Source organism: Netta rufina (assembly GCF_964035555.1).
Source record: "Netta rufina genome assembly, chromosome: 20".
Taxonomy (NCBI): Eukaryota; Metazoa; Chordata; class Aves; order Anseriformes; family Anatidae; genus Netta; species Netta rufina.
This window is the reverse complement of record NC_140144.1, coordinates 1,162,349-1,177,204: the sequence shown is the minus strand read 5'-3', so window position 1 is coordinate 1,177,204 and position 14,856 is coordinate 1,162,349. Positions and strand designations below refer to the sequence as shown.

The following is a 14,856-nucleotide window of genomic DNA, read 5'->3' as shown; positions in this document are numbered from 1 at the left end:
ATTTTGTTTGTTTGTTTGTTTCACTATTTGACCACAGCTATTGGAGAACAGCCACCTCAGCCTGTCAATGTGAAGTAAGTTTTTCCTTGAGGATGCCGTACGGTGAAAACCACTAATAAAAGCAGTTTGAAGAGTTTTGTGTAACTTGTGGAAGGCTGTGGCTTCAACACTGCCCATGGTGGAAAAGGAAGGGCAGGGCCAGGACTGCCTCAGGCAGGGCTGGAGGTTATTTTTTGCTCACCATTCTCAAGCTGCTGGCTCTCTGCAGGAATGCTGCAACCCTGCTGATTCAAAATAAGCAGGGACACGGTTCCATAGTGGAGAGACCCATCCCCAGGCTTGGCTGCTGAAGATTCAAATGCCCAAGAGGCTGCAGGGCTGCTAGGAACAGGCACTGTTGGTGCTGTGCCTGCTTTACAGGGACCAGCTGCAGCCACCCAGGGGACCAGCTGTATGGAGGGGCACAGTGAAGGTGTTATGCATAGACAATAAAAGAGCAGTTAAATTCCTCTAGGCCAGGCTGTTTTTTGTATCAATTCCTAGGTGCTAAGCTCCAGCCTTCAATTCATTCTGGGCACTTTACAACAGTCACAGCAGTGCAGGCCTGATCTGGGCACCTCCCAGGAGCTGTAGCACTAGACCAGGTCCTTTTACTTGCACAGCCACAGAAGAGGCAGCGATGGGTACTACAGGAGGGGCCTGTACCCTCTCAGGAGGGGCAAGTTTCTCACAGGGCAGCTGGCCCCAATTCATGCAGACAGAGGTGCTGCCTGATGCAAATGGCTGAATGTTGAAAGCCTGAAAGAGGACGCTGGTGACTGGTCTAGCTCCTGTCCTGTCCTGGAACAACAGCTACTTTTGCAGGGGCTGCAGCAGACAGAGCAGTATTGTGCTTCTGGCTTCAGTAGGGAAAAAAAAAAAAAAAAAAAAAAAAAAAACTACTAGGAAAAACAAACTCACATTGCAGAGATGCTTTAGCAGAATATTTATTCAATGCCATAGTGAAGAGCAAAACTTGGTACAAACATAAACCCTCAGTGCCTTGCTCACTACTACACTGAGCCAAGGGGAAAAACATTTCACTGTCTTGGGGGAGGAGAGGAGGAAGGTAGAGACTCTGTACCTTTGATGTGTAATTGGACAGAGCTGGATTCAGATCCTGTGTGCACACCCATAGACACACATGCACACAATGGACTCCCTTGTTTCTAGAAGTCCTACGAAGACAGAAAACCTGAGTACAGGGGTTTTGGATAAAGCCATGGGCACTTGCTGGGGCAGAGCAAGAAGGGTACAGACCCTCTTGCCAAGGGCTTTAGGAGCCGTTAAAGCCATCAGTGCGTATCAAGACAGTATCTACTGCCTCCATGAAGTACGTTTGCAACGCAAGGCTGTGAGTGGCACAGACAACTGCCCAGGCACTCCCATGCTCAGGAGAGATCCGAAACTGCTCCTCCAGCCCATGCTGAGTTTGGCTCCCTTCCAGACTCTGCCAGGAACCCAGCTCCCAGGAGTAATTGCAGCCCCAGGGGTCACTGCTGGCCCTGGGAGTTGTGGGCCCATGCTGTCTAGGCCAAGACAAGATTAGGAGCTTAATTTTAGACTCTTAACATTTGGCTACCTGCTAGAGAGAGAAAAGCTTTGGGGACAACGGAGTAAACAACACTGAGTTCAAAATAGCTTAAAGTAAGCCAGCTCCTGCCCTCAAAAGAGTTTTCATAGGGAGCTGATCACTGAACCCAAGAGGAGTCAACCCAGGTGGAAGGCAGCTTATTCAAATGTCATTTTGGGCAAGAGGGCTGTGCCTCCACCCATTCACCTGTGGGTGCCTACACCTATTCACAGAGAACATACCAAGAAAACCTAAAGTGCCAGTTTGAGTAGCATAGGAGGGAAGTGACCATGAGACAGCCAAGTGACATCAGCCATCCTCACAGCTACTGCCTTGGGAAGGGTCAGCAGATCCTCTGGAATGAACGTGTTACCATAGCTTATTTAACTGCTATGGAGCAGAGGAAGATGGGGGCAAAGCCAGCGCCATGTTACCACCAGCTTCCCCCACTCAGATTTGGAAACTGGTGGTACCACCATTTGGTTGCTAACCAAACGCCACAGACACCAGCCAGGCACCTCCTGCCCTGCACCAGCACTGCCTCCCCTGCTGCCATCACCTTTTCAGCCCTTGCTGCCCTCCATGGCCCTAACACTGTGTGTGGGGAGGCACTCAGCACACCCAGCAGCCAGACGAGTTACCCATGGAGGTTTGGGACAAACAAACATTAATAAAACCAGTATATTAAGAGTCCTGCAGTAAGGCAGCACAGCACTGTACCGCTGCTTTTGCCAAGTGCTCTGCAGCCAGTAGCTCTCATGACTGAGGTCAGGCACATCCCAGGCCCACACAGCAGAAATCCTCCAGACACGCCTCAGTCTGTTCTCAGATGCCAAAGCTCACTCAGAGAGAGCTGTGACCAAGTAGCAGCGTTTGTGATAAGCTGTGGGGAGGCTACCCTGCAGTGACCAGCTCCGGCTGCTGCCCACCATACCCAGGAACAGGTCTTCAGCTCTTACGTTCTGTCTTTGAATTGGATACTCTGAGGAGGAAGCAGTTCCCACAACTGGGGTCCCTCCTGACTCAGCTGATGGGATTGGTGTGCCCAGAGCTTGTCTCTGTTGTGCAGGGCTCAAAGCTCTGCAAGCTCCAGAGGTGGCTGCAGTGAGAAAGCTGCAGGGGAAAGTGAACCTGGATTCAGCTTTTCTGGTTCATGAGCCAGGAGAAGAGCAGTTTCCTGGGCCTGGGCTTCCTGGCCTGCTGGATTCGCACCGTGCGAGGGGAGCGCCACACCTTGATAGTTGTGTCATCACTGGCTGTCAGGAGCAGCTCCTGCTCCACTGGGCTGAAGGCCACTGAGTTGACCACGTTGTCGTGCTGTAGTTTGGCCAGGCAGATGTTGTAGTGCCGGTCCCAGATGTAGCCATGGCGATCTTCTGCTCCACTGCATCAGACAAGACACCAGTAAGGACATCACCCAGGCAGCCCCGATAACCTGCTTCCCCCAGGCCCTTCCTTCTGCACAGAGGCAGCAGCTGCTTTGACCCAACCAAAGGCCCCAGCCTCCATCTGCAGTCCCATCACCTACCAGCATGCAACCTGGGCAAGCAAATGCCCTCTGCGACCCAGACTATGCCATAGGCAGAGGTGGATTCCCATGAGGCCTCACAGCAGCAGCAAGAAAAGCCATTCAAAGCAATACAGGCACGTGAACAGTCAGGCTGTGTGTCTGAACCCATGGCCAGGCTCGCACCACGGTACCTGCAGTGAACCCACCTTGTTCTGGGCTGCAGTAAGGACCATCCCTGCAACTCACCCTACAGCACCTGCTGCCTGCAGCTCCTAAGAGGGCAGATCACCACCCACTACCAAACATGCCACAGCCAAAAATTTCCTCTTTCCTCACTGATTTCACAACAGGACCAGAGCAGACACCCTTTGATTCTGTCACTCTGCTTTTTACAAGTCTCCCGTTTCCTGCTCTGCTTGCAGAAGTTTTCAGCCCTGCTTGCACAAGCCAGCCGGCAGTGCAACACACAAGGCCCTCCTTGTGTGATCCTGCCCGTCCCCATCACCACACACCTTGCCACAAAGTCTCTGCTGACATCCAGGAAGATGAAGAAGCACTCCTCATTGGGTGTGTAGGCCCGATGTGCACGGAGAGCTCTTTTCACTTCCTTCATTGTCTTCAGGTCAAATACATGAAGATCGATCTCCTCAGCGATGGGGGGTGGCTGCATTGGGTCAGAGATGATGCAGTCCCGAGGCCAGGCACGGCTGTTCACATACAGGTATCTTGGGGAGAGGAGCAAAAACATTATCCTGAGCCTCAACACACACTCCAAAGCTCCTGAAGCCCCAGCTGTAAAAGCCTTTCCCCAGCACAAGCAGGCAGGGAGGGGGATGAGCAGTTGCCCTGGTCCTTATAAAGCCCACAGTTTTGCTCTCTGAAATTCAGGCTGAAACACAGCAACAGGGTGATGAACCATTTCCTACCTCACCTGGAAAGGAATGGGCCACCACAACTGTGTTGATGGGTCCTAGAGACTAGGTTGAGCCTCCTTCATCTCATTAAAACCAACTCCAAAGATGACAGCCTAGCCCTCTGTCTCGGGAGCAAGCTGGGGGCAGCTCCTCTGCTCTTCCAAGGCTCCTTGCCTGACCTGATCCTGAACTGGGCTCAGCAGTGCAGAGGGAGCAAAGATTTCCTGCTGAGATCTGGGGAGATGTTCAGATGTACACAGCCCGTGCAGGCTCCTTGCTCCAGCCACCAGGCCAGCAGCACTCCAGCATCAAAGGTCTGAAACTGCTCCCAGGTCTGGGATAAATAGAGCAGGGCCACGTGTTCTTTCAGAGCACATACCGTATCTTCCAGAAGGTGAAGTTCATTCACTGCCAGCACTCAGGGGAAGACAAGTAACCACTGTCCTGTCAGCTATGTGCATGTACACAAACAGGTCCCTGGGGACAACCCCGGCCTGCAGGCATTTGAGTGAGGTGGCCCAGCTGCTGAGACTTTTTTTTTTTTTAACCATTTTGCACAGCCAGTACATGGGCAGCCTGCCATAACGCAGAGTACCTCACCCCAACCTGATGCAGAGAAGTCTCTGTAATTTTTCTCCCATTCACCCCAAAGTCTCCAAACAGCTGTCACCCAAACCCTCCAGTGTATGACACCAGCAGGCAGCACCTACCCTGCTTGCCTCCCATCTCATCATGCTCACCTGTGGTCAGGGGAGAGGCCCATGCCAATGATGTGCCCATGGATGTCAATGACATGATCCAGTGAGTCAAAGAATTCATCCGAGCGCCTCTCCTCCCCAAGCACTGGCCCAGCAGTTGTCATCTGATGGGGCAAGATTCTTTTAATCCCTTGAGGACAAAAAGGAGAATCAGGGAATTCTGCAGGGTGCTGCCAACAGATAAGCAGGGCTGATGGAAGTCCCCAGACTTCAAGAAGGGGCTTCCCTCTGTGCTGCTAAGAAAGGAGAACTGGCTCATTTATGGCCAAGGACCAAGGGAGGGACTGGCAGACAGCTCCTGTCCATGCCAGCTGCTCACAGGCTCTCACTAGCAGTGCTTTTGGCCAGAACAGTGCATACAAATGACATGCTGGCACATTCAGCCCCAAGCAGCAAGCTGCCCAGTGCCCAGCTGCCAACCCAGCGGGTGCAACTGCACCTGGCCCCAAGCCTCCCGCCAGGCCATGGTGCTCCTTGGAAGCTGCACTGGCCTGGGAGGCACCCTGGTTGCAGCAAGGTTCTCCTTACCCACCCCATTGTAAATCAGTGAATCATTGGGCCGTGCCCATCTCCTCTAGTACCCACTCTGGAGAAGGCCCGTTAGATGCACTGGCTGCACAGGGTTTCCTCCTGTCGCTGTCAAGCACAGCTGGGGGTCAGCCTGGAAAGCTCCAAGAACAAGGGTTTAAGCCAGAACTAGACTCAGTTTTTGAGCTTCCTGACAAAGGGAGATGGGTCAAGCCCTCTCCCTTCCAGCTGCAGACAGAGGTCCAAAACACAGACCATATGCAATGGATTCCTGGAGGCCTCCCACAAACCTCAGGAGCTCTTGGGCACGCTTGGGCTCAGCTCTCCCTGGATGCCCAAAAGAAATTGGAAGACCATCCCACTGCCCCTCCGAGGGACTCACTGCATACCACCCTTAACTGTAGCTCTCTTCCCCAGGGGAACAAGGCAGGGGTTACCCCACACTGTCCCTTTCACATCACACAGTTGAACCTGGGCAGCCCAGGACCTTCACCTTTCCCACCCAACTGTCACTGCTCACCAGCATCTTCTTCCTCACTTGGGCGTCACTAAGCTCCCAGTTCCAAACTCAGCTATATGATCTCCACATGCACGAGCCAACAGAACAGGCAGATTTGCCCATGAGTCAAGCTTTCCACCAGCACAAGGGAGACAGTGACTCAAAGGGACCTCCTGCAGAAGTGCTCATGTGCAGCAGATCAGGTGAGATAGCGCCGATGCCCAGAAGTGGGCCCCAGCAAGGGACAGGAGCACAGAGCATCACAGCTACACGCGGTCCAGGCTGCATTCCTGTCTTAGGCAGGCAAAGGCCGAGTGACTCTTCTCCAGGTGGTCTACAGCTTTGGAAACAGCCTTTCCCTGCCTTACTGGGCTGTGCTGGTGTAGGCCCAAGTTACAGGAGGGTTAGAAGAGCCTGAAGCAGGAAAGAGGCCGTAATTGCACAAGCATCAAAAGGAACTGAAACTGCCTGGCTTTACTGAAGAATCTTCTTGTGTGGAAGCAGCTTTCCTTCCCTCCTTCCATTTCTACTGATCTGTCAGGTCCTTTCCACTAAACTGGCTTTAGGAGCTTTTTGAAAAGCAGGCAGACTATCTGCTTCTGCTCATCACTGCACTGATTTCCTATAACTTCAGTCTCTCCCAGTTCCAGTGCCTCAGCAAGAGTGCCCTGAATGAGCGAGGGAAGTCCTACCCCAAAAAAAAGGTCTCCAGAAGTGCTCCTTCTTGGATTTTGCTGCAGTTACTGTCCCTGGTACCCTACCAAGAGCTAGCAGGCAGCCTGGCTCCAACTTGGCATGGAAACACCCACCCAAACAGCTGATCATCCACTGTGAAACCCCTCCTGCATCAAGCCTTTGGTTCTGCTTCAACCACCCAGGTCACACCAACACTGAAAGGCCAGGTGGCACAGGGTCAGTACACCCCGGGCTGCACAGGAGGCAGGCAGGACACGGGCAGACAGGGCTCAGTCTCAGAGCTGGGGGAACCGCACATCCATGAACTCCCAGCTGTTCAGACTAGCCGTGTTCCAACGCCCTCTCCAACCTCCACAGGGAGGCTAGGATTGAGGCCCTCCCACAATCAGGGCAACCACTGCCCTTCACATCCACCCACTGGTGTGCAACTTGTGACTAATGTTAAATCATTCTTGATTTCCTGCTTAATCCTCACCATGACATTCTTGCATCACCAAGTGTCAAGCCTGGTAGCAACAAAACAACCTCAAGTGCTTGTGGGAGAGAACTCTCTCCAGTCACTGAAGGCATCTCAAAAGCTTCTGGCACTGTACTGAGAAGGCAGCCTGAGCAGAACTGCAACTCAGTCACCACAAACAAGTGGCAAATTAACACAGGTCTTTTCCAGATTCAGATTTGGACTGTAGCTGCAGCCCACACCCCCCTACAAAGGCAGACATGCCCTGGAGCTCATACCACAGCCTTACCTATCTGATGTGGAGAATAAGTGAGGCATCCTGTGGTGAAGATTAAGTATTTTGTCTTGCTGTTGCTCTCTGTGGGGAGCAGGTTCACCTCAGGTGGTTTAGTTCTGTTGCGTATGAACAGCTCAGCCACCTTGGTCTCCAACTCTGTCTCAGTCATGGCAGGCCTCACACGACCCTCCATGATATCATCAAAGAACTGCTGTAGCCCGTCCTCTGCTGTCACACCCCCGTCATCTGGCAATTCCTGTACTGCTGGCTCTGGAGTCTGCTTGGGCTTGGCCTCCTCTTCTTCACTGTCACTGCCAAGATCAAAGACTGGGCAGGTGGAGGAGGCAGCCAGCTGCTCCTCATAGTCCAGGAGCAGGTCTGGGGAATCGTACCGGCTGCAGTCAGCCACCATCACGGTCCGGATAGTGCTGGCGTTCAGATTCTGGATTTTGAACAGTCTCTTCACTACATTCACATTCTCAGACTCTACGCCCTGGGAGCAAATAAAAGAAGTAAGCAGGAATCAGCTCACCACAACATCGCTCATAAAGCCTCCGCTCAAACTAAGAGATGTTGCCCTGAACTTGAGCCCATGGTGCAGCCACCAGTCACGCACTGACACCTCTCAGCACTGCTCTCTGGGCATCTCTAAGCACTGCCATGAGCGCTGGCCCAAGAGGCTGGCCAGCTCTGCTATATTCCTTCCCATCTTGGAGGTGGGCTTGCTGAAACAAAAAGCCAGGGCCAGGCTTTTGCTGGCAGACAACAGCTGAGCTGGGAACTCAGAGGCCAGGCAGCCTTGCTCCCACCTTCCTGCCTGAGATCATTAGCTGGCACTGCTTGTGGCATTACAAGAATTTCAGGAACAGGTCTCTGTAATAAACAGGTGCAGTGGGAAGCGCCATCCCTCTAGCCTACACAAAGCAGAGGGAGAGGACCTCAGTGCTCCTGGAGTTTGCATGTGCCCCTCAGCAGCATCAGATGGATTATCAGCTCCCAGAAATAAGCAAGTCTCTTCCTACCTAACTGCTTCTGCTGTCTGCAACCACACTTCAATATTTCTATCAAATTGGGCAAGGTCCTTCCTTGCCTCTTGGAGATGGATGAGTTAATGCTGTAATGTCAGTGCAGCACAGAGAAGTATTTTTTGAAAGGATCCCTGCTACCACAGGGAATTTCACCTAGGACGAGCATCAAAGGTTTGTGTTGAAAAAAAAAAAAAAAAAAAAAAGAAGTAGGACACGATGTGTGGCTGTGACACTGGGACAGAGGTAAGACGGAGGAGCAACATGTCTGAGCAGTACAAGTAGCCAAAAAAAATGAACAAGCAGTCTAGAACCAGCACACACTGATATCTGAGTCTCATCACAGCATAACAGACAGCACCTGGCCTACAAACCTCGGTAGTAGCAGGCAGGACTGAACCCAGCTGTCCAGCCACCTCCAGGGAACAATGCCATGAGCTGCCAAGTAGGAGAATGGTCACTGCTCAGACACATGCTAGGCTGCAGCCACCCCAAGCTGAGCTTTATAATGGGAGCCTTGAGGACCTCAGCAACCTTGATGCAGTTCATCTGTTCTCCTGTTTAGCAAAACATGCTCTAGGGCACTCCACTCAGGTCTTCATCCCAATTAATGGAACAGGAATTAATGGGAGCAGAGGATAGAGGAAGAACATTGCAACACATACCATAATACCAAGCGTGGAGAAACTTCATGCCAGGATTGCCTGGAGCTCAATATTTAGAAGGCAAGTCAAAGGAGATAAACAGGGCAGACAAGGGGACTCAGCCACTGTTCCCCTCTCCCATCCACTCATCAGCTTTTCCTCCCACAAGAGCCAGCAGGAAGCTGCACTGCCTGTGGAGCTGGAACAAAGGCACCTTACCTGGAAAGCATTGTTCAGCCAGAGCACAGAACAGGAGGTTATACGTCCAATCCGATGCAGATTGCCAGATATCAAGTTGGTTTCGTTCAGCCAACAGCCAAACACATCATAGGGTTTATTCCTCACCCTGGAAAGCAGAGTGAAGTTCTCTGGAAGGGAGGGGAAACAAGCATGAGTTGATGGCTCCTGACAAGGGTCCTGGAGAAACCATGGCAGAAGGTATGGGAGGTGGGTTCAAGGTTCAGCCTACAGCACTGATGCAGCACCTTCACTGAAAGCTGAGCAGACACTGCCCAAACACCATCCAGCCTCCAGGCACTGTTACGGACGCAGATTATTTCTCTCTTCTACGGCGATTTGTGGCGAATGCATGCACCAGGGAAAACAAAGCATAAGGACAGCCAAATAGATCCAGACCATAGAGCAATCTAGCTACAGAGCCCTTCTCCAAGCATGGCTGTAGTGGGTTTACGTGGCAAGGTTTTGGTAGCAGGGGGCCATAGGGGTGGTTTCTGTGAGAAAGATCTAGAAGCTGCCCCATGTTTGGGAAGGGCCCCATTGTTTTCCAGATCTGAGCCAATAAGCGATGTTGTTTTGCACCTCTGTGAGAGCATATTTAAGACAGGGAAAAAACGCTGCGCCACACAGCAGCCGGGAGAGTGAGAGGAGTGAGAGAACAGCCTTGCAGGTGCCAAGGTCAGTGTAGAAGGAGGGGGAGAGGTGCTCCAGGCGCCGGAGCAGAAGTCCCCTGCGGCCTGTGGTGAGGACCATGGTGAAGCAGGATGTCCCCCTGCAGCCCATGGAGTACCACGGTGGAGCAGGGTCCCCCGCTGCAGCCCGTGGAGGAGACCATGGTGGAGCAGGTGGCCCTGCACCGACGGAGGCTGCCGCCTGTGGAAGACCCCTGCCGGAGCAGATTCCGGGCCAGACCTGTAGCCCGTGGAGAGGAGCCCATGCAGGAGCAGGTGACCTGGCAGGAGCTGCTGCCCGTAGGGGAGCCAGGTTGGAGCAGTTTGCTCCTGAGGGATGGACCCCGCGGTACAAACCCATATCTGGAGCAGTTCTTGAAGAGCTGCTGCCTGTGGGAAGCCCACGCCGGATCAGTTCATCAAGGACTGCATCCCGTGGGTGGGACCCCACAGCACAGGGGACGAGAGTGACAGAGAAGGAGCGGCAGAGAAGAAGTGCTGTAGACTGACCATAACCCCCATTCCCCCATTCCCCTGCGCCGCTCAGGGGGAGGAGGTGGAAGAGGGTGCATGGGGGGGGAAGGTGCTTTTGTTTTCTTTGTTTCTCACTTCTCTAGCTTGTTAGTAATGAGCAATAAATCTTACTGTCTTCTTATGCTGAGTCTGTTTTGCCCGTTACAATAATTATTGCATGATTTTCTCGTCCTTATCTCAACCCTTGAGCCCTTTTCACATATTTTCTCCCCATTCCTCTTTGAGGAGGGGGAGTGAGAGAGCGGCTGTGGTGGAGCTCGGCTGCCCACTTGAGCGGAACCACGACAATGGCCCAAAGCAGACACCCCACGGACAAGAACAAGTCATACACATCGCATACTCTCATCCTTCCATGTCATGACTTAGGGCCTTTCTGGACAAGAGAGCTGTGCCTTTAGCAACAGTCCTTGGTTTTGGGACAGTAACAGAGATGGCAAGAGACAATACAGCTAGATTTAGTGGGTTTCACAGACTTGCAACAGAAAAGGTAGAGCAGGACAGAATGACTGTGCCTCAAACCACATGAGACCTCAGGGCAAGACTAGCACTGCTTGAGTCAGAAATGGTGGCTTCAGGACAATTGGTAACGTGGACAACTCTTGCCTTGCCCAGACTCTTACTTAGAGCTGAAATTGAATGAGAACACACACACACCACACTGCACTTTCAGGTGATGACATGATAACCTGAGTAGAGTTATCCCTACGGCTATCCAGAAGGTTTACCCTACGGAATTGCGATCTAGACCTCTTCGCACAGATGGTGGAAGGCAGGACAAGCAGAGGTCAGGGCCGCAGCCTACAAAGAGCAAGTGGAAGAAAGAAGCCCCAGCTCCCACCACTTTACATATTCCAGGAAGCCCCACTGAAGGCAAAGACAGTATTTACCCATGCTGATTACGGCAATCTCTCCTGATGATGAGTTGTGAGGCCCCACAAAGACACCTGATACCAGAAGAAGGGAGTCATCAGAGTTGAACTGGGAGAACTGTGTGTAGCTCCAATTGTATGGCCTCATGTTGGAGCTGTGCTGCAGGGAGATGTCCAGCTCATTGCTCCAGATCTACAGACAGATAAATGAACAGTCAGGAAGCTGTAAGAAGCCAGAGGGCAGTTCCACTCCACCTGTCCTGCCAGCTTTCACCAGGCAACAAAAAAATTATTGAAGACCATATGTAAACGCTTCCAAGTCCCAATTTCCCTGTCAACTCCCTTGATGGAAAATGGTCAGCAGCTTTGGAGAGCAGCTAAATGCAGGACTTCTCCAAACTTCTCTATCAGCCAGGCAATGACAGTTATCGCCACAGCTGGGTTTAAGCATGTTGAGAGAGATTTCTCTCAAGACAACCACTCATGCAAGACTGCAGTAGGTCATTACCTCTGTTAGACCCAAGGCGGGACCAGTTTGCACCTAGAAAGCAGCCAGAGCCAGGCAGCACCTTCCAGGCTACAACTGAGAGAGTCATTATTGCTGTGGCTTTAAGAACAACTCAGCACCTTCAGGAAAAGGAATAAGTCCAGGGACTCCTGGTCAAACCTCACCTCCCCACAGCCTTTCTGAATGCTACTCTCACAGCTGAACCCTACTAACTCAAAACAAAGTTTTGTACAGGTGATGGTTCCTCCTTACCTTAACAGTACAGTCTTTGGAGCACGACGCAAACAGACAGCCAGAGTGGGAGAAGCTGAGGTGCAAAACCTGGTCATTGTGCTCCTTCAGAGCCTGCACTTCAATGCAAGGGATGGTGTCGTAGAGCCTCTGGAACTCGTCATACCAGGAGACAGCAGCTGGAAGAGAAGCAGGAACACTTGATAGGAATGCAAATGGCAGGGAAGCAACAGACCTGAGCTGAACACAGCAGCTGCAGAATCAGCCTTTAATAAAGCACAGCCACCAGCAATACCAGGAGCTCCGCCGTGGCTCCAGTCCCTGCAGCTTCAGTTGTGTTGGCAGAGCTTAACATTTTTCTCTGTAGTTTCTCCACTCTCCCCCACAAGAAAAATCTTTTCTCCTAACAAACACACAACTTCTCACCATATCACTACTTTCCAAGCTACTACAGTCACTGCAAGAAACATCCAGGACACAGCTACTAGCTATCTAACAACAACTTTGCTCATGACGAAACAGCAGTCAGAACTGCAGATGTGCTCCAGCACAGTGCAAACAAATCCATCATGTGATGAAAGGGAAGTTGTTCCTCAGGGCACAGGGCTCCACTCTGATTATCTGTGTCTTGTCTGACACAGAATTAAGGAAGTTTCAGAAGGTGTATGAGACCAGAAAAGAACATCTCAATGAGACAAAAGATAGGGGAAACAAAAGAGAAGAACTGGAACTAGATACAAAATGTCAAGGCAGAAGAAGAGTAGTGCAGTAGAGGAGCCTGGAATACACTCAGAGAAGTCATACTGACTGCTAGCAAAGAGATAAATAAAGAGGAAGATCTTTAATGAAGTGCCCAATAAGGTAGTCTACAGAGTTCTTGCAGCAGCAAATCCCAGGGAAGCAAGGAGTTAGACATTTATATGGATAAAGGCCAACTTTCCTAGTTACACTCAACAGGACAGTTTTTTTTTGGAACTCACTGCAGCTCCAGGAGGCACCTGCTCCTGGGGCAGGGAGCAGCTTGCTGCCAGCACATCCCACCACTGCTCACATGGCAGGGCACTTCGTCCCCCTCAGAGGCTCTTGCTCCCAGCACACCCAGCAGGGATGCAGTCAGGACAGATCCCATCTGGCCAAACAATCTCAATGCTTATGAGAGCCATTGGATGCCATTCACCACACCACAGAGTTGCTCAAGCCAGGCAGGCTTGCAAGACATTTCCCCAGCTCCTGGGACTGCCCACCTACCCTGCCATCATCCCCCCGAGAATGATTTCCACAGCCTGGGAGGTGCCCAAGCACATTACTGAGCTACACTGTCTGCTCACTCCCAGTTAGTTCACTCCCAGTTAACAAGGCAGCTGTCAGCTTACTCAATTCAAGAGACACGCAGCGAATGAGACTGGCCGAAGAGCCTCAGACAAAGCCTAAAGATAACATTTTCAATACAAAGGAGCTCCAGGGACTGCACAAGCAAAATCAAGCAACCTGAACAGTCACATCCACAACTTCTCCATTCTTCCTCAGAGCTCTCTTGCACTGGTGTTCCCTGCTGAAGGGAGACAGGTTCCCCGCTGCTTGATCCTCCTGGCTTCTTATCTTTCTGTAGCAACTGTAGCCAGAGAGCAGGCAGCCGGTTCTCTCTGCCATGGGCAATGCTGGGAGCACGATACACATCCTGGGAGCCACGGCCCTCCTGGGCCTCTGCAGCACACTGGGAAGGGGCATTTCTGATTCCCAGACAGGCCCAGCTCGGTGGCAAGAACTCCTGTCCCCAGGACCTGTCTCAGCTGTTACGACAGAACTGGGTTACCTTCCTAGATGGGACCAAACTGCTTTCAGCACCTGCTCCTCAGCAAGAGAGCAGCAGCAGAGAACAAACCTGTGATCATCCTCACCGAGACCGCCGAGGGCTCTCCCCAGGCAGGGCCGTGCGAGGCGCACCGCCAGTGCCGCCTGCTAATGGGTCATTTTCCTACTGCGAGCAGAGCCCAAGATCAAGTCCGACCTGCCCAGCGCAGTGGGTCAGCCCCCGCGCTAGCACCCGCCCGCCGTGCAGTGGCCCCGCCGCACGCCCCGCGCACCCCGCACCGCAGCTGCCGCCCGCGGCTCGTGCAAGCAGCGGGCCCGGCTGGCGCCTGCCGCCTGCACCCCCAGCGCGGACGAGAGCGGGGCAGAGCCTGCAGCACAGCCGCGAGGCCCCGACCAGGAGGCGCCGGCGGCGATCGCCGTGGGCCCGGCTCGGCTCGGCCCGGCCCCGGCCCCCCCGCCCCGTCCCGGCCGCAGCCCCGCGGCGCACCTGGGTGTCGGGGCACCTCGCGGGACACGCGGTAGTAGCGGTAGAAGAGCTCCTTCCACAGGAACTCGTCGCGGGCCACGGCGCGCCACTGCTGGCACACGAGCCCCACCGACAGCACGTCGGCGTGGTCCAGGTACAGGAAGATCTCGAACAGGACGCTGTCGGGGAGCAGGGGGCCGCCGCCCGCGTCCATCGTGTCATCCTGCCGCCGCCACGAGCGGGGCCGGGCCGGGGCGGGGCGGAGCGGAGCGGAGCGGGGCGGCCCGGGCACCCCGCGGCCCCCGCCGGACCCGCACCGGGACCCGGCTCGCCGCGGCCCCGCCTCCCTCGCGCGCCGCTTCCGCCCCGCCCCGCGGCCGCTCTGGCCGCCGTCTCGCTGGTGTCCGGCCGCCAGGCACCGCGCCGCCTGCAGGACGAACCGGCCCGGCGCGGCGGCTCCGCCCCCCGGCAAGCCCCGCCCCTTCACACAAAGCCCCACCCCTACAAAGAAGCCCCGCCCCTCCCGAAAAAGCCCCGCCCCTGCACGGAAGCACCGCCCCCTCTCGCACAAGCCCCGCCCCCTCCCCACACAAAGCCCCGTCCCTACA

At 53.6% G+C, this 14,856-nt stretch overlaps 1 protein-coding gene across 1 annotated transcript; it reads right to left on the bottom strand.

Moving 5' to 3' along the window:
- Positions 1-970: 970 nt before the first annotated feature.
- On the bottom strand, positions 971-14,595 carry FBXW5 (F-box and WD repeat domain containing 5). Its single transcript, XM_084298937.1, has 8 exons — positions 14,270-14,595; positions 11,992-12,149; positions 11,250-11,424; positions 9,140-9,288; positions 7,264-7,744; positions 4,777-4,924; positions 3,635-3,847; positions 971-2,996 (listed from the first exon to the last, which is right to left on the bottom strand). The coding sequence occupies exons 1-8, from the start codon at positions 14,460-14,462 to the stop codon at positions 2,750-2,752; spliced, it is 1,764 nt and encodes a 587-aa protein (XP_084155063.1). The 5' UTR covers positions 14,463-14,595; the 3' UTR covers positions 971-2,749.
- Between the last annotated feature and the right edge of the window lie 261 nt (positions 14,596-14,856).